Source organism: Micrasema longulum, unplaced genomic scaffold, assembly GCF_059751315.1.
Source record: "Micrasema longulum isolate JH-2025_06_02 unplaced genomic scaffold, ASM5975131v1 h1tg000342l, whole genome shotgun sequence".
Classification (NCBI taxonomy): Eukaryota; Metazoa; Arthropoda; class Insecta; order Trichoptera; family Brachycentridae; genus Micrasema; species Micrasema longulum.
In genome coordinates, this window is record NW_028277545.1 from 95,046 (window position 1) to 116,507 (window position 21,462).

At 32.5% G+C, this 21,462-nt stretch overlaps 1 protein-coding gene across 1 annotated transcript in view; it reads right to left on the bottom strand.

Annotated features, from left to right (window-relative positions):
• LOC148282288 (uncharacterized) overlaps positions 1-21,462 on the bottom strand; it is a 188,239-nt gene that overhangs the window by 49,058 nt on the left and 117,719 nt on the right. Inside the window, exon 3 of the mRNA XM_088225323.1 lies at positions 12,873-13,032. Within this exon, the coding sequence (XP_088081449.1) occupies positions 12,873-13,032 (160 nt within the window). The remainder of the gene's footprint in view (positions 1-12,872; positions 13,033-21,462) is intronic.

The following is a 21,462-nucleotide window of genomic DNA, read 5'->3' on the forward strand; positions in this document are numbered from 1 at the left end:
ACTGATACAGATTTTTCATTAAATATTTTTGAAAATTGTGTTTTTAGGATTTTGCACGTTGAGGATTGCTGATCCTACCCCAGTTGGAGATTGACATAAGAAACAAAAAACGTGTATGTATGGTGTATTTATTTCACGGCGAGTAAATAAATTCAATGTCTACCAGTTTCTTAAGAATACATGTATTTGAAATAAAAATGTATCCAGATTCGCAAATCACCTAATCAAAATTAATCCTAGACTTTGATGATGCAATAAAAGGTTAAAAGTAAATAATACGGAAATATTATTTTGGTACGTGTATTTGTACATACACAAATCTGGATTTCTCCCAAGGGGGAGTAGGTATATATTTTTATTTATATCCCTACAGAGATGAGGTAGAATTTTTTCAAATTCAGGATTATGGATATTCGAGCGTTTACAGGGCTTATGACCTGTCATTGACTGGGTTAAGTGCTCTGTAAACGCTCGAATATCCATAATCCTGAATTTGAAAAAAATCTACCTCATCTCTGTAGGGATATAAATAAAAAATAATACGGAAATATTTTACATTAAGGTGGCTTGAAAAAAAATGTTGCTTTGATCAATAATCAAACAACCTTTTCAAATTTTTTTTATTTTTTTATTACTAAATTTCATAAAAGGTACATATTTTTTAAATTCTATACAGATATACTTTTATACATCTAGTAAATGTTATCACAGTAACTCTTTAAAAAAGAGACTAACTCTTGTGCTTAGAGAGTGACTTACACTGTTGTAGTTGTTAATTTATAAGAGTTTATATAATTTTGAATATACGAGTACATGAGAAAAAAAATAAAAACATAGGATATATAAAGAAAAAAACATAAAACAATAATACATTCATACTAATCAACATTTAATGCTGTTTTTACACGTGTTCAAATAATTTTTTTATATTTACTTTAAATTCATATTTATTATTTTTAATTGTTTTTAGTTCATTGGGGAGAATATTATAATTTTTTACACCTTTAAAGACAGCTATTTTGAGCATAACTTGAGTGGAATTTAGGAATTTTAATATTATTTTGGTATCTGAGTGACTTATTCATCTCAAATTCTTAATTTATTCCTTCTTTATAAATTTGTATAATGGAATTTATTTTATAAAGAGTGTCTACTGAATGAACCTTAAATATGTTATATAGACTTTCCAATATAGCCCAATTTACGATGTTCCATGGGACTCACGCCCCTCCCTTGATCCCCTCCCCCTTTTTTCTACTATTTCTCCCACAACCTCGAACATAATCAGTGCATTAGGGTTGGCTAGTAAAAAGCATGGCAAGTTGATTTTATGTTTTTGTGCGGTGAAGGTGTAAAGCGGGTTTTGCATGTTGGTTTTATTGGTGTCCTGACGAAAAGATGGGTACGTTTCGAAACCAGTAGACATAGAAAAGTTGGTAAGTAATTAAATACAAATATTTAATAAAATTTAACAAAATTTTTTTTTTTTCATAGGTTCGAATAAATCTATTTTAAAAAAGTGCATGTATCTTACGAAAAATTAGATAGTCTTATTATTATACAGCCAATCGTAATATGATTTGTCTGATATTTTCTGAGAGATTTTAATGTACGTTGGAGGAAAGCCCTAAAGCAACCTTTGATAAACTAACTGAATCAGTATTTTGATTTCTCCAAGGAATTTCATTTGATAAAATGTGGTTGAAGTGCATTGGATTTTTATACTTCATCATGATTCATTTTGTATTTGCTTTTAAAGATAAGTTAATTTAAATATAAGTACCATATTAAGTCAGTTATTTTGTATTCTGAAGATAAATATGTTGATCGGAAACCAATACCGTAATTTAATATTGAAAAAAGTAAACATACCATTCACACTAATTTTATAAATTAGCACATAATAACAGATATGAAGAACATTTTTGAAAAGGTAACATAGAAGTCAAGGAATCTACAGGGCTTATGACCTGTCATTGGCTGGTTTCAGTGGCCTGGTCTATGAAAAAGTATAGAAATTGAAAAAAAAAATTTTTCAGGCATTGCCTAGTATGTGGGTGAAATAATTAAATTAGATGAATTTCACCCGCATAAATAAAGGTTTCAGCACTTTACAAACATCAACAAACGAATGAATTGAAGGAATATACAAGTTCCAATAAATGCAGAATGGTGAATGTTACACCAACCCTAAACCAGCCAATGACTGGTCATCAGCCCTGTAGATGCCTAGACTTCTATATTACCTTTTGTAAAATGTTTTTCATCTCTGTTGTAATAAATTAATATTAACAGCTCCTCAGGGAGTTGAATCCAGTCCTTTTCACAAAAATTTGGACAATCTCGAAATATTTTAAATATTATAAATGCTAAAGTCTCAACGGAGCGACAGACTAACATAATTTTAGGCATAGGGATAGCCGGAGAGGTGAGAAGTAAAATAGAATACGTATTTTTCATACCGAATTAAAAAAATGTACGATGATAAAATTGTGTATTATAATATCAACAATGACCAACATTATTTAAAAATTAGTATACGGTAGGGTGGGATGTCAAAAATAATAAATTGGAAATTAATTCGTTAAATTTTTAATTTTGACTTGCTATTTCTATGGTAAGTTTGGATTGCTTTTCGTTTTGGTTTATTATTGAGAGGACTGGCAATCGATATAAGCTACTTTCTTAATCGATACAAAACTTTTTATAGCTCAACTGTTCACCCACTTTTAGAATATGCCTCCGTGGTCTGATTTGAAAAATTAAATAACAAATATAAACCTTTGGTAGGTATAATAAAATCATATTAATTTTATAATTAAAATATATGTATTTGTATTCAATGTTTAAAAAAAAGGAAAACAATATAATATATGCAAATTGTGTACTATGAGGAGAGGAAGGTATAAAATTGGAAAAAAAAACAAGACGAAACAAAATAATCGAATATTCAGATAGTGACAGTTTTTTAATTCTCAAACGAAATTCTCAAAATAATTCAAACTTTACAATAATGTTTTCTTCTTCAATAAGACATGAATTTTTTTTAACGTATGGTGTCAAGTCAATAAATTAGAACTTAATATTAAAAAATGCAAAATAATGTCATTTCCTAGAGCAAAACAACGGATTTCCTTCGAGTACCTGATAGAAAACTCCTTTTTTTAAAACTCCGTTTTGGACTTTAAACTAACAAACAACGAGCATATAGATAATACAGTAAATAAATCACTAAAATTACTTGGCTTCATTAACAGAATATCCTCAGATTCTACTAATGTCCCTACAATCAAAACTCCTTATTACTCAACTGTTCGCCCTCTTCTAGAATATGCCTCCGTGGTCTGGTCTCCATTCTATGTGAATCGCATAAATTACATTGAATCAGTCCAACTTCGCTTGCTTCGAAAAGTAGCGTGGATGCTTGGACTGAAGAGTAGTAACTATTCATATACTCGTATGTCAATGTAAAATATTTTTTGTCGACAAAAATGGAGAACTAATATTGACTCCATATATTTGTTCGGCATACGAAATGGTATAATCGATGTGCAATCATTACTGGGACAAGTAAAATTCCATATTCCAACTCGTAGATTGAAAAACAATAAAGTATTGCTCATTGATCACCATAGAACAAACTATGGTCTTAATTCTCCAATGATCCCTCTTTGTCGTATTGTTAACTCGAGACAATATCTGGCCTTTTTTGGTTGAAGTCCAGATCTTATCTTAATGTCCCTTATGTTAGTCAATGTGTATTTTATTATTTTTAAATGTTTTTAACTATTCTTATATTATGATATTAATACCCTATGAATTTTATAATTGGACAATGTGCGTAAGTAAATAAATAAGGCTGAAGTCTGATAAAAGAAAAGGAATCATAATATTTTGCCATTTTAAAAAACCTTTTTTTTCAAGAAGAGTGCTTTAAAAAAAAGTAAATTACTTAAATTACTCATTCGGTAATTACAATTATTTTTTATGTATTTTTGTTCATTTTTTCAAAAACTATATTTCATTATTTAATATAAAGTCGTAATTTAACCAAAAATTTAAGAAATAATAATTCTAATAGAATAATGTTATGTGGTTTTAAATGCTGGTATTTTTTTATTGAATCAATAAATAATTTAACAAATTTTACTCCAATACTTCTTTTTTTGTGAATATCATTATCCCTTAGTTAAGTTTGAATTTAAAAAAGTGTAATGTGTCGGTCGAAAAGAAATTTTATTAAAATAACATGAAACTTTTGAGTATATTTGTATAAAAATTTAAAAAAATATATATTTATCATTTACATTTTTTAAAACATTGAATAAAACGGCGTTTTTATCCTACGATTTCCATTACTTTTGACCATAACAGACTACATTCTTAAAATTTTCCACACTAAGCATCCAAAAATTACATATGATCCGAACGGGGGGACCAAATGACCCCAGCGTCTACTTGTATATGGCGTCAGGAGAATAAAACGTTGGAAGCGTTTATGACCGTGCAATAATGTATTTATGTTTTTGTGTACACATATTTTACTCATTCGTGTATTTTATACATTTTTGTTAGTTTGTCGAATACTTTTATACATAACACTTTAATTTCACTAAATTGACCTTTGTATTATTTACGTCTTTTGTCGTTATGATTATTTTTTTTTTTATTTCACGATTACAAAAAATATACGGAAAATTGCTTTAATAATACTTGAGTTATCGATTTAAAATCTTTCTATGGGGGATTTGAATCCCCCCCCTTCGGTCCGGCTAGGTTAACACCAGAGCGCAAGGCGTCGATTTACTGCCTCGCAAGCACTCATAATACGAGCCAATATTGGTGTCAACAAACTCAAGAACAGCATTGTGCACACATCACCCGGATAGCATACTTTGCGCAAAATAGATACTTTACTTATAAGACGGCAATTTTTACCTATTTATCAAGAGAAAAACTTCTCGTATCGTTGGAAACCATCTATGACATCTCAGATTCGGTTTCCGATCAGATCAACATAGATCAGCATAAATAAATAAATGTATGTCAACTGAATTCACAAGAAAAATAGATAAAACGGTTTTCAATTATTCAGTCGACAAAAATTATAATGAACGTCGAGACAATTCGAGATCTTGGGATACTTTTTGATTACAAACTTTAATTCAACCATCACATTGACCACATTTTCAAGAAAGCGTCTGAAATCTGTAGATTTATTTTGCGAATATCTAAGCCATTCAAAAGTCCGAAAATCGCAAATACATTGTATAAATCACTTATTCGTAGTGTGCTTGAATTTAATTATATAAAATAATGGTCTCCTAATTATAATATTCATATTACGCGGATTAAATCGGTGCATCACACTTGTCCAGTGTACCTGGGAATGTATTAGGGTATGTTTACTAGGGACGGAAAGGCCGAAAAAGATATTGAAAGGAGGGTGAGTGCCGGGAACAGGGTGAACGGTGCACTAAAATCTACTTTGGCAAACAAATGTTTATCGCAGGAGGCTAAACTAGCAGTTCACAACGGAGTTCTAGTTCCAACTCTAATGTATGGGAGCGAAGTATGGAATTGGAAAAATAATGATGAAAGTAGGTTAAATGCTGTCGAAATGCGATCCCTCAGGCGAATGTGTGGTAAAACGATGTATGATAGGTGCACAAATGTCGAGATCCGTGAAGTGTGTAAGGCTGAGACATGCATTATTGACAGAATCAAGAAAGGGGTGCTGCGTTGGTTTGTACATGTAGAGCGAATGGACAGCGAAAGAATGACTAAAAGGATTTACGATGCAAATGTTGATGGATGTAGAAAACGAGGAAGACCGAGAAAGACATGGCACGATCAAGTCCATCAAATACTTGAAGATGGACATGTCAAAAGTAGGAATAATCGGCGTGCGTGCATAAGAAGATGTATGAATGTAGAGGAAGCGAGGTCTGTATGCCAAGATAGAGTGTTATGGCGTTCTATCCTCTCTGCCTATCCCTACGGGGAAACGGCGTGATGGTTTGTTGTTGTTGTTGTTGAAATCGGTGCAACGTTAATGTTTAAAATCGTTTATATTTAGAATTGGATAAAATACTTAAATAATAACTATTATGATAGTCTAGAGTACTTTCATATCTTCAGTTTAGAATTCAGAAGGATTTTGGCTGGTTTGATATTCTTGCACAAATTAATATCTAACTGTATAGATGCCCATGATATCCTTGCTCAGATAAACCTTTATGTACCTCGCCGTAACTTGCGTACAAATCCTGTCTTTGCAGTGGGATATTATAAAACTAACATTGGATTATTTTCCCCTCTGCCGAGAATCTTCTGAACAGTGAACGAAATCTCATTGAACGGTACTGTCGACGTGTTTCTATAGCAAAGGTAAGCATTCAAGAAGCAAGCGGTGTTGTCACTCCTGACTCGCGACGACACACTTGCCATGTCCGCCTAGATTATGCGTATTTATGCCTTTTGTTAATTAAAAAAAAAATTAAGACTGTTTAGATTGAGTGTTTTATATACTCATTAATGCCAAACTATTGGGGCTAACATAAACCTGTTGATTGGCTTTAAAAAAGCTCTAAATTTGTTGCAACAAAGAGAGGAAACAATTTGAGAGGGGATCTGGCATTTACAAGGCTAACAACCTGGCTAGTTTAAGTGACCACTTTACACACTGTGAAACATTCTCCATTCTGCCTAGTTGATTAAACCAACTGTTATAAGAAATATTCAAATTGTAAAGTTGCCTGGTAGGTGAATTGGTTGATAAATTTTACCCACATATAGCTTTTTTACTTTACAAAATTTAATAGATGGAAGAGTTGAGCATAAGCCCTGTAAAATCCTAGACTTCCATATTCCCTCTCTGTTGCAACAAATTGAGATCTAAATAACTACCTAGGGAGGAAATTCAGCCTGTCTACAAACATTTTGACTTAATCAAAACGTTATTGATATTATTTTTCTTTTTAAATATCATAAGTTTCACGGTATCTGACTGATAATTAAAATGTTACTTGAGTCACTGAATGAATCAATTATATTGTAAACTAGCGGACCCGTCAGACGTTGTCCAGCCCGAACGTTGGCTTCCCTGCTATAAGCTTGGAAAAAGACTTCATTGATAAGTAGGTACTTAACTACTTGTTTGTGATTAAATTCCAAAACTTAAAATTGATAATAATAAAATATTTCATTTAAGTAGGTACCAAGGTACTTGTTTATGGTTAAATTCCAAAACATAATATTAATATTTTTTCAAATAAGGTTTTTTTTTTGCAAACGTCAAACTCCGGTCGTCTCACCGACAAAGGGGTGCACTTATGTAGGAATACGATTTTTAAAAATGTATTGAAATTATTATTATTATAGTATTACCAAAAATCCAATAAAAAGAAACAAATGTGTAGAAAATACAAGGAATTTCAGGAATGAATCTGATTGAGATCCACAAAAAACAAATGCTGTTTGTAAACATTTAAAAACAAACCTTTTTTAAACACAAAAAAACAACAAATTTTCAATTTTTTCGCAAATGCATTCTACTCGAAAACAACTCTGGTAGATCGATGAATTGAACATTTATGCTCCTAACTTCTTTTTTACATTTCGATTGAAGATTTTAAATCTACGAACACAAACAGTGCAAAGATCGTCGTTTCTCTGAAAACCGCACGTAAATCGGTTAAGCCGTTTAGGAGGAGGACGGTGACATCACACGTACATAGGAATTATACGTATAAAGATACCCTAAAAATTATGTTTTTCGCATAGAAGTCGGCTTTAACATGCAATTTTAAGGTGGTCCCCATACTATGGAAATCACTAATATAAAGTAAGAAAAATCCAAAATAAATCTTTAAAATGTTTATCATACAGAGATAATAACCAATTTAATCATTAGGACGAAGCGAGAAGACATTTTAAAATAGACTCCTTGGATAATAGACGACAGATTGCTGACTTAGTGTTTTTATTCAAACTTTTAAATGGAATTACAAACTGCCCCAGTTTACTTAGTTGAATTTATTTTCATGTACCCAATAGACGTAGTCGTCACACGACATTATTTTACTCTTCACGTGTTCTTTTTTTAAATTTATTTGGGAAAAAAATCTTCCGTATTTCATATGGAAAAGATGAAAAATGTCTGCATGACCGGAGAGAACAGTATTATAATAATGACATCCTCTAAAGAAAAAATCGTGTTTCCTTGAGTTACTCCTAGATATTGGCAAATTAAATAAAGCATGAAGTCTTGTTCTGTTGGGTAGGAACAATATACTCAAAAGCACTTGTGAGTAAAGGACGGTGTATGACGTTGTTCTTGATCACAAAGCAAAATTCACATTGGGCTTGTGAATTCAACTAATGGTAACACATAGCTTTCACACAGTTTAATCAATTTTCACAAAGATTTATAGTAACAATGTCGAAATATGAGAACAAGACGCGTGAATTAAAAAAAAATCCAGTTTTTTAATAAATAATATTGCAACAATATTTTGAATTTATTCAAATTTTTGAAGACAAGGACTGGATTCAACTCCCTGGGGAGCTGTTTATATTTACATATTACAACAGAGATGAAGAACATTTAAGAGAAGGTAATATAGAAGTCTAGGCATCTACAGGGCTTATGACCTGTCAATGGCTAGTTTAAGTGGCCACTTTACACACTGTGTAACATTCACCATTCTGCCCATATTAGAACGTCTATATTCCTTCAATTCTTTCATCTGTTGATGTTTGTAAAGTTAAAGAGCTGAAACCTTTATTTATGCGGGTGAGATTCATCTAATTGAATTATTTCACCTACATACTAGGCTACGCCTGAAAATGTTATTTTTTCAATTTCTATACTTCTTCATGCACCAGGTGGATTATCAAATTTAAATTAAATAAATAACCTTTAAATTTGTCAAAGTGGCTTAATAAATTGGTTAAATAAATTAAAATTTATCAAAGTGGCCTCTGAAACCAGCCATCGACAGGTCATAAGCCCTGTAGATGCCTAGACTTCCATATTACCTTCTATTAAATGTTCTTCATCTCTCTTGTAATATGTTAAAATAATATTGCTTCACTTCATCCAGATAATGTTTATTAAGCACACGTTATTTTGTATACTGTTTTAACTTTGAATTAAAATATTTTTTGTTATTATTTTCTCGATTAAGTTGTTCATTTATACAAAAAAATTGTAATTATGTTTGAGTATATAATCTTTGAAGCTTAAATTCGTTCCGACGTTACGGTTACCATTGCAAAAACCATCATCAGGGTAAACTAAGTAGAAAAAAATATGTGTTTACGTACTAGTAATTTGTACCGAGTCGCAATCGTTAACAGGCACATTCCGTGTCATCATTCCCCAAAACAAAGGCTTAACATTACCCAAAGCATTATTTTAACAATTAATAGATAAATTATTTTATTTTCTTTTTGGAAAAAACTATTAAACATCGATATGTTTTTTACGCCCAACGTGCAACCGATTAAATATTCCAGTTTCGATTCCATAATAAAGATATTTATTCTGCAAAACTTTAGGTTTTGTTTTTAACAAAATTGGATAGACTAGGTGTGGCAGAAAAGTAATGAGACAGATTTTTTTAAACAATTTTTTTAATTTTTTTAAACATCAATGTTATCCCCTTCAAAGTAGTTCCCTTGGGCAACTACACACCGATGGAAACGCTGTTCCCACTGTTGGTAACAGCGCTGAAAGTCTTCAACCGGTATAGTCTTTAGCATGTCTTTTACACTCTTTTGAATATTTTTTTAAGTCGATTTTGGATGATTCCTCTTCTGTTAAAAAAACAAATCAGCATCGATTTAATTTTCGATTTGCTCATTCGAGCTTTTTTTGGTCGAGGACAGTTTGCAGTGTGCCATTCCTCACTTTGCCTCTTGGTCTCAGGATTGTATTAAAAAATCCATGATTCATCACCTTTGATCACACGACTTAAGAAATCTTGCTCATTAGCGATTCTGTCAAGAAGATCAAGACACTTGTTTTTTCGAATTCTGCTCAATTGTGAGGTTTTTCGGCACCATCTTGGCACAAATCTTTCTCATGTGCAAATGTTCAGTCAAAATTTGATGAACGGTAAAACGGTTCAAATTTAATTGTTTACTCAACATTCTTTATGTTAACCGACGGTCTGATCTCACAAGAGTTCGATATTTTTTATTTTCACACGTTCGATATTTTCGTCGGTTTTCGAATTTAAAGGCCTCCCTGAACGATGTTTGTCTTCAACGTGTTCTCTGCCTTCCGAAAATGACTTGTGCCACTAAAAACCTGTGCTTAGGATAAAGAATGTTCCCCATAGGCCTGTTTTAACTTTTCAAACGTCACACTTGCCGATTCTCCAAGCTTAACACAAAATGTAATGGCACAACGTTGCTCCAAATTCCACTGTTCCATTTTGCGTGACACACAACCAAAACACAACTTCACTAATATAGCAGTCACAAAAATCACGTGGTTAACGTAAGGAGTTGAAACTCGCACTGGGCTATGGGAGGTTACTGATACACGTGCTCTATAAAGGGCAACAACGCAGTGTTGCCAGATCGCTTGTTGTGTTGCCAGTCTCATTACTTTTCTGCCACACCTCGTACAGTTTCAGCCTTTATGGTCGTGCAGTTGAATTTGAAAGGCAAATTATTATGACGCATTTTATTTTCCATAATTGAATTATTTTTCGAATATGAAAAATCTACCAATATCGTTTGACCGGATTAGGATGGAATTACATAAAATGACACGTTTTACAAAAAAAATCGTTTGGGTTTTTCATTTTAATAAAATTGACTAAAATGAAAATCCCAAACGATGTACTACCAATCTTTTGTTTTATGCATTGTGTTCTTCTTCTAAATAAATTTAAATGTTATTATGTTTGTTTGTAGTTAAGCATATCGAAAAAAAAGGTTTTAAATTATTTTAAGGTTTTAAGCACCTATTAAACATACAAAAATTCACAATTTTTAATGATCTGATTAAAATATAAATAAAATTTGAAGGCTTAATTTTGTAATTTTGTTGGTGTAGTGAGGTTCCTGACAAATTTTATAATATTATTTATTTAAATGCCGTGTATACTTTTACATGTTTTACTTATATAAAGACAGATATGTATTTTACACAAAAGTAGCTAAAAAAATGAATTAAGAAGAATAAGAAAAATATGAGAAATCATCTTACATATTATAAAAAAATAAATGGGAGTACAAATATATATATTGCAGTGTGATAATTACAAAAAAATATGCATTATAGGCAAATGTGCTGATTATTAGATCACGAGGCAGACAAATTGTTATTTGCGTAGACCACCTGATTGTTTTCATTTTTGTTTAATTGTATTTCATTATATTATTTAAGGCGTTATATTTCCCTATTGGGAAACAAAAGTTTAATTTTAAAAATTTCAAATTTACAAAGGTCTACGAAATACTGTCCGGTAAACAAAAAAAATGTACTTGTTAGTACCATAATTTTTTTAATTAAATTTATAATTTTAAATTCCCTCGAAAACGGTTCATTGCATTGGGCACGCTCCTAATACCTCGCAATTCAGTCTTTTTAAATTTCGTGACCGCTTAATTTCAATAGAAAATTGTCACGAATTTTGACGTCACAAGCGGCAAGGTCAAACATGTCGTGTTTTTGTAGACATATTTTTTAACAATTTCCATATCCATGTTGATTTTAAAACAACAATTAATTTTTCTAAATCTATTGTACATGTTTATATCGGTATTCGTAGTTTGTGGTATTTTCCTATTAGGCAACATATCAGGTTAGGGGCCCTTGAGCAATAGACCAATATTATAAAGGCACTATACTCTCATAAACATAGTTTTACCGATGTGAAAAATGTCGATCTCTAAGTTATTTGAACGGCTGCCTGGCTGTTAATCCTATCGACATGACATAAGACAGGTTGGTTCTGGAAGAGGGGAGGTTAAAAAGACTATGCTGACACTGTCAGAGATAACCAACCGGAACATAAAAAATATATTCTTTAAGATGGCAGAGTTCTTGATTTAACGATATATGAACCTATTCCTTTTAAATTCCAAACTATTAGTCCTTAGTATGTCCAAGACCATGACAGTGGAATATAGCCATGGATAATATTATACTCTCTCATCCACATTTGTAGAGATACTTTAAAAAAAAATCTGAATCCTCTCCAACATGAGGGAATATCTAGTCTCTTGGGGACTTAATATCACCGAAGCACTCTTTAGCTGGCTCCGGACCAACGAATTGCGCAGAATTCTGAATTTACTGAGATTTTCGAAAACTGAACGGGCTTTAATCAAACCCCATATCTTTAGTGCCAGGTTTCAAGTTCTCTCTATGTGATCATGAAAAGTCAATTTACTTTCATAGATGACCTCAAGATGCTTTGTGAGATTTTTCGTTTACTTTTCTTACTGTTAATATGTATTTCATTTCTATTTAATTGTTCTTTATTTTTTTAATATTCTGTTTTACTTTAAATGTATATTGTAAAAAAAAACAAAAACATAAAAAATAATAATAATAATAAGATGTAATGTGCTTTATTAACATAATGTAAATTTATAAAAAAAATTAAAAAAATGCCAGACCCCAATTGTAGGCCAAGACGCTTACCTCACGTTTGGAGGGTTTCGGATTAAATTTACGGCGAAATCACAATGATTTCAAGTGATTTTTCATATACCTAGGTATTTTGCACTCTGTTTTATTACTTTCATTGAGCCTCTTGTCCTGTTGTGGTGCTCAAAACTAATATTAAAATAAATAAACAAATACTGTTCTTTTAATTTCAATGAACAAACATGGAGGGTCTTACCCAATAAGGTCATGAAGAAGCCATAAAGAACACACATCGTCTTTCCGAAGACCCAGCGATGAGCCAAAGAAGAAATGAGGGTGAAGGGGTTCCCGAGGATGGAGACGGAGAAATCAGAACACACCAAGTTGAAGAGTATCAGGTTCAGTGGAGTCCATAGCTGGAAATAAAAACGAAAAGCAAAATAAGAAAGTGACTACAATGCGAGAGGTCTCGGGTTCCAATCCCGACAAGGTTGACTTAAAATATTTATTAAGATGCACTGCTTTCACTAGGATATTTTATTGTCTCTGAACGGGCACCTGGAACGTTAGACTTATCATCGTACGGTCATGTTACAAATATTATCATAGTTTACAGAGTAGTTTATGGTTATACAATAAACTACTCTCACTTAATGCGTTGCTAACAATTACTTTCACACACCACTCATTACAGCCCTACTACACTATGCTCCTTGCACTGCTCATCGCTATGCTCCTCGCGCTGCCACCCTCTTTCCCGATGTTGTCTTCTCTGTCCATACACTGCTCTACTTGCGCAATTAATTGCAATGCTCCGCACTTGTTATTTGTCTTTCGATACAATAGACGATGGAACTGTGGCAGCGTGCGCGCTATGCATTTTTAGTATAACTAATTATATCAATGTCATACAAAGAAATGTACATCATTCAAAAATGACACTTGCGTCTTGTGTGAGCGCTTGATGGGGACAACGACCGCGCGATTATGTGGCCAGCCACTCGCGCTCGTATTGCCGGTCCTTTGACTCGCGCTCAAAAAACTGACAATAAAGGGAGCGGTGGGCACAACGAGGAGCATGACATGCGGCAAAACGTTGTTGCTACACTACGTCTCTTGTTCTCCTGTCTCCTCCTTTTCTTGCTACTTCCTATGCCATTCGTGAGTGTGTGGCAGGCTTATAATGAACTTACAATATACGTACGTCTACGGAATCCAAAAGCTTAAGAGTCGATTTTCTCGAATGTGCAGGCAGAACAATAAGATTCACTAGCACAATGCGAAAGACATATATATTTTTGATTATTCACGAATCGGTATCATGGTTCACTTTCGCAATTAATTATTAAGTAAGATGGATATAAAAAAATGTATGAAATAACTTAAGTAAAGTCACGTCTTTATTTAACTATACAAGGGTAGTTTAAAACCGCTAAAGTTAAACTCGTAAAATTTAAATAAAAACATGTTTAACTTTTAAAATGTTCGTGTCCAATAAACAGAGTGTTACTTTTTAACAGGGTCCAATAAAACAGGATGTTTTACAGTTGTAATCTACTTGTTTATAGAATATACAGGGACGAAGACATGATATTTTGTCAACAAACAAACAAACCATCACGCCGTTTCCCCATAGGGGTTGGCAGAGAAGAAAGAACGCAAAACCACCCTGTCTTTGCATGCAGACTTCGATTATTCCTACTCTTGACAAATTCAGAGTCAAGTATTTGATGGACTTGATTATGCCATGTTTTTCTCGGTTATCCTCGTTTTCTATATCCGCCAACATTTGCTACGTAGATCCTTTGAGCTGTTCTTTCGCTGTTCATTCGCTATATATGTCCAAACCAACGCAGCACCCATTTCTTGATTCTGTCGATAATGCATGTCTCAGCCTTACATAGTTCACGGATCTCGATATTTGTACACCTATACATCGTTTTACCACACATTGCGAGAGATCGCATTTCGACAGCATTCAACCTACTTTCATCATTATTTTTCCAATTCCATACTTCGCTCCCATACATAAGGGTCGGCACAAGAACTCAATTGTGAACTGCTAGTTTTGCCTCCTGCGACAAACATTTGTTTGCCAAGGTAGATTTCAGTGCACCGTTTACTCTGTTCCCGCCACTCACCCTTCTTTCAATATCTTTCTGTGTTTCCATCCCTAGTAAATATACTTCCCAAATCCACAAATTCTTCTACCTGTTTCAGATTCTTTGGCTTCTATCTAAAATGTCGTCATTAGGTTTTTATTAACATTTTGATAAGAGTTCCAATTTATTAATTTAATTTAACACTTTATATATATTATTATTTTATATACATAAATATATAAGGGCGATAATATTACCTTAAGACAATTTCTTCCTACCACCTACCCAGCCGTTTGATTTGAAAAATTAAATAATAAATATAAACATTTGGTATGTTTAATAAAAATATATTAATTTTATAAAAACAATACATTTATTTATATAAAATTTTTAAGAAAAAGAAAAAGAATTTATTTTATGTAAATTTTGCACTATGAGGAGAGGAAGGTGTAAAATTGGAAAAAAAAACAAGATGAAATCAAATAATAATCGAATATTCAGATAGTGATAGTTTTTTAATTCTCAAACGAAATTCTCAAAATAATTTAAACTTTACAATAATGTTTTCTTCTTCAATTAGACATTTACTTTTTTAACCTATGGTGTAAAGTCAATAAATTAGAACCAAATATTAAAAAATGCAAAATAATATCATTTCATAGAACAAAACAACCGATTTCCTTCGAGTACCTAATAGAAAACTCCTTTTTTTAAAACTCCGTTTTGGACTACAAACTGACATACAACGAGCATATAGATAATAAAGTTAATAAATCACTGAAATAACTTGGTTTCATTAACATAATATCCTCAGATTTTACTAATGTCCGTACCATCAAAACTCTTTATTGCTCAACTGTTCGCCCTCTTCTAGAATATGCCTCCGTGCTCTGGTCTCCATTCTTTGTAATTCGCGTAAACTACATTGAATCAGTCCAACTTTGCTTGCTTCGAAAAGTAGCGTGGATGCTTGAACTGAAGAGAGGCAACTATTCATACACTCGTATGTCAAAGTTAAATATTTCTTGTCTACAAAAACGTAGAACTAATATTGACTCCATATATTTGTTCGGCATACGAAATGGTATAATCGATATTCCATCATTACTGAGATGAGTAAAATAACATATTCCGACCCGTAGGTTGAGAAACAATGAAGTACTGTTCATCGATTAGCATGGAACAAACTATGACCTTAATTCTCTAATAACCAGTCTTTGTCGTGTCGTTAACTCAAGACAAGATCTGGACTTTTTTGGTTTGGGTTTACAGCGATTTAAACGAGCACTAAATAAAAGTCCAGATCTTATCTTGACGTCCCTTATATTTGTCAATGCTTCTTTTCTTTTTTAAAAATGTTTTTAACTCATCTTTCATTGTACCATTAAAACCCGTATACATTATTCAAATGGACAATGTCCGTTAATAAATAAATAAATGTGATTCAAAGAGAGACATTAATGACATACGTGGGTAGCAGCTACTACTGTGAAAGATAAGGCAAAACAATACTGAAAGGGTAACTGGAACACAGATATAGCCCATGTTGTGATAGAGGTTGAAAATTTTCTCTAAGAAACAGACGAAGTGGAGTAATTTTAAATAATGTTAAGAAATAATGGAACATGAAAGTATTTTCTATTTATTTATATATGCTTTATTAAGTTAGTTCTATGTTCTATGCCTGATACTGAGCCAGTAAAGAGGCATGCGGTATTCGGTTATGTGGTCGATTTTGATCTCCAAACATTATCATCCTGAAAAAATCTCCAAGCATACGAGCTTGTCTCTTTTTTGGAGATGAACAGCATTAAACAAACAAAAACATGATATTTTAATTCAACATGTTTGAAAACTGAAAAGTACTTTAAGTGTATTATATTCAAATATATAAATAAGCTGTTTGGTTTCATACTACAATTTTTTGATCTTTAAACAAATAAAACAAACGCAAACCTGTGTTTTTAGACCATAGAGAGATTATACGATTCAATACGAATGTAATAAAACCATCCGGAGAAGCATAAAATTGTGTTTGGTATTAAATTTAATTACCAAAAATTAGCACAGGATTCCGGAACTCTGTAATACACCCTATTTTATGTTTGTACACAAAATAATACTTACTCCCCTCGGAGACAGAGAGGATGATAATTACTAAAGTTTGACAAAATCTTGAAATCAAAACTTGTTGAATAAACGTTTTGACAGAATTGTATTATGATAAAATCAATTCTTATAATTCCCAAATACAACGGAAAAATATTAACAATATTTTAAGTTTGTCCAAATTTTTGTAGACAAGGACTGGATTCAACTCCTTGGGGAGCTGCTTACATCAACACATTACAACAGAGATGAAGAACATTTAAGATAAGGTAATATGTTAAATGTTCTTCATCTCTGTTGTAATGTGTTGATGTAAGCAGCTCCCCAAGGAGTTGAATCCAGTCCTTGTCTACAAAAATTTGGACAAACTTAAAATATTGTTGATAAATCCACCTGGTCCATGAAGAAGTATAGAAATTGAAAAAATAATATTTTCAGGCGTTGCCTAGTATGTAGGTGAAATAATTCAATTAGATGAATCTCACCCGCATAAATAAAGGTTTCAGCTCTTTAACTTCACAAACATCAACAGATGAAAGAATTGAAGGAATATAGATGTTCAAATATAGGCAGAATGTTACACAGTGTGTAAAGTGGCCACTTAAACCAGCCATTGACCAGAATGTTTTGGAAAAATATTAGACCAAATTCATGATATTTTTAATTTTGTTGAAATTGTTGACAGATTCGTAAAACTTTATTTTTCACAAATATTTGGGTTACGTTCTACGACAATATTCTGCATAATATCTTCATTGATAAAACAGATATAAATTATAAAAATAATTAAAAAAAAGAGAGTAGCCATCGAGTCAAAAATACTAGTCCTGGATTGGTTCCATTTCACAAACAGAACGGTATTCATCATTCCACTTGGGAATATATCAAATAGGATATACCCTCTGTTTACGCCACATTAACTCGTGCTAAATGTGCGCGCACATATATATATATATTTATCTATCATATTTGCTTGGATGAGGCGTTCGGATTTATTTACTACCTACTGGGTCCTGGTTAAGATGTTGCATTTTGCCTACTGTGGGTACCAATATTGTTCCGGCGTCAGAACAACAACTGAACTGGGCGTGTGTACACGTGATTTCTTATATTCTCACCACGATCGCAAATACGATATTTTGCGATCAATAACTATTAAATCCACTGTGTTGTGTAATTCAAAAGTGCCCCACCTTTTTGACAGCAAGATCGGATCTGATCCTGACTACCACGCGACAGAAGTACCAGCAATAAAGGTTCCAGAACCCAGAATAAGGTAGGAATTGCAGTCATTGTATTTAGGGTTCTGTAGCAAAGTAAATAAAGGATAACGCATTTCGCGAACCAGCAATTTTGAGCGTGCATATGCTAACGAGCAAGTGGCGCAAACAACGCGTCAATTGATAACATTTTTAAATGAGCATTTATTATACTAACTGGTTACGCCACATGTGCACACATTGATATATATTATATATCTAGCACATTTGCTAGGATGAGGCGTTCGGATTTGTTTACTACCTACGGGACCCTGGTTAAGATGTTGCATTTTTCCTACCGTGGGTACCTATATTGTTCCGGCGCCAGAACAATGACTCATATTCTCACCGTGATTGCAAAAATATATTTTGCCATCAATAAGTATTAAATCTACTGTGTGTGTAATTAGTCAAGTGCCCCTCCTTCCTGACATCAAGATCGAATCTGATCCTGACTGCCGCGACAGAAGTACCAGCAATAAAGATGCCAAAACCCAGAATAAGGTAAGAATTGCAATCATTGTATTTAGGGTTCTGTAGCAAAGTGAACAAAGGATAACGCATCCCGAATCAGCAATTTTCGAGCGTGCATCTGCTAACGGGCAAGTGGCGCGATCACTAACTTTCAAAGTAAAAAAAAACTAATTTACAAAATTCTCTAAACTCTAGATTCCAAATAACTTAACTTAACACAAATGCAATACAACTGTTGCTTTAAATTATTATTCATTTGTTAAAAAATAAAACTTAAGTAATCTTAAATCAATGGCAAATATTAAAACATTCAAATCTAAATTAAAAAAAACCGCATGAGACCCACCGTATTCTAAACTCCATTCATTAGAAAATGGTGTATCTTTTAGAATATAATATCTAATTTTATGATATCTGTTTTAGATAGTAAAAATGAAATGTTAATAAAATAAAATACTTAATTTTGTCACCATTTTTTTTTCAATAAAAAAAACTAAATATTTACACAATCCATTAAGTTTATCGAAAAAATATATTTATTCACAAGATTAAATCGTAAGGATAAGGCATAAACCTTGAACTATAGAATTTTCCCCTCTTACTGTAAATTTTTAAATCAACCCTCCGCACTCTTTATCGTTAAATATTTTACACATTTTGTTTAACGACTGAGTGAAGAATTGTGTTTTGATTAGCTTTTGTTAAACATTCTCGGAGTACAACTTTCTGGCTTATAGAAACTTCGTTGGGAAAATTGACGAGTATATACATAAGCGAACGAAGAACTCCGTGAATTTAAATTGTGTTTTTTCAGGTTTTTATTTTAGGTTTCAAAAAAACATCCATTGTGTCCTTTACAGTACTGAAAAATATTACTGTTAAATCACTTGTCCAAGTTTGAGCACCATTGAAATAATTTTTGAACAAAATAAATCCTATTATGAAAATAAAACTTCTTGTTAGCGATACATAATTTAATTTTTTTATGAAAACACTAGATACTAAATAATCTCGAAATAATAAAAATTCCCATTAATTTAAATTTTCAAAACAATTCAATTGATAATCACAAATTTAATCACCACTCACCTTAGTTGACAATGTTCCCTTGGCAGTAAATACTGGACCTCCCTCACTCCACTTGCCACCCCCGTAGACGTTGACCCGCGTTTGTTCACATCCTCTTAGCCAAGTGAATGACTTCCCACATACCAAATCTTCGTTTTGATTATTATATTCCACATTTCACATTCTTTCCCTTATTGATCATGTTTCCGTATCTGTACTTTAGACAACTATACATATATATGCTAACACCATAGAATTAAGAATAGTCCAGAAGACCATAGAGTCATATTTGAATGCATCGGACTGTGTCCAATAATTCCCACACTATGCCCCATTTTCACCGCGCGTATTCTTGATGTCACCGCGTAATGTTGCACGATGGGAAAAAATATAATTAGAACACAAATGTTAGTAAAAAAAAGGAATCTGCTCATTTCTCTAAAATGTTATTGTGCACGCGGAAATGACACAACGTAATTGAATTAATGAACTTTAAACTTAAAATATAAAACAAATTTTATTTGACATAAAACGGATATTTTAAATAATATTTAATGTTTTAAAGATAATTTCGGTCAAAAGTTGACGATAGAGTTGTTTAATCCGAGATCTAGTTTTCATTAGTTCTCTCATAAGATGAGCAAAGTAGGGTAAAAAAATTACTACCCTGGCAACACTAACGAAATGTTCATTTTGTTTATTCGACAATCTGACAGATCGAAAAATAATTCAATTTTTAAGTCGTGCATTTGCTACATAGACATTCATTTGCTAATTACACGTGAAATGTGATTGCATCCTGTTTCTTTGAGATCCTAGCAGTATTTCTACACTTTAAAAGGACACAAAACGGCTAAGTTGAATTCAAATCAGGAGTGGCGTACTGAGTGACGTCTACAAAGAAACTAATGGGTCAAAACGTGAACCTACTCATTTACGAGTAGTTTAGTCGCCTTCTGTTTGATGTGCGTATGCGGTTTCTGGACTATTCATAATTCTATGGCTAACACCTTAGATAAGTGGAATAACCACCCCGCTTTAGGTGCCATCACTGATATTTTTATTTTTTTTGTATAGATTCTATAATGATACCGTGGACAAAATTCTGTATGTACAATATTAGTTTTATATCACTCGTCGATAGGAGGAGTGCTCTCGATAAATTGTAGTAGTGTTCTTGTAAAATAATAAAATTGTGTAACACTCATAAGAAAGTTGTATTTTCATAAAAAAATATGATAAAGTGTTACATAGTGAATGCCGATTTAATTAATAAAATCCTTTTTTATCATGTTTAATTTTATCCGTGTGTATATTTTACAGTCATTTATAGATCCTTTACTCCTTTTAAAGTTCAGTAATAAAAAATGTTTTTTTACAATACGATTACGTATGGCATTTTCTTTTTAAGTTTTCGAGAGTTTTCATTTTGACGTTTTTGGAACATCGTATACTTTCACTATTGCAAAAGTAATATTTTTTACTTTACCATAATGAGTTGCATTTATTAACTTCTTCTTCTTTTTCTTCAGCCTTCTGTCCTGCACTGCTGGATATAGGCCTCTTCCATGTCCTTCCATTTTTCTCGGTCGGTTGCTACATGCGGCCAATTTTTACTCCCTACAACAGCTATGTCGTCGGACCTTCTTTTTTTAGGTCTTTCGACGCCTCGCTTATTCTCCCAAAGTCCCCATCTTAAAATTTTGGGGGTCCATCTTGTGGGGTCTTGTCTTCCTACATGTCCTGCCCATTGCCACTTCAGTCCTGCTACGCGATCCATGATATCCGTTATTCCGGTTTTGTTCATAATTTCGTTATTTCTTATTTTGTCTCA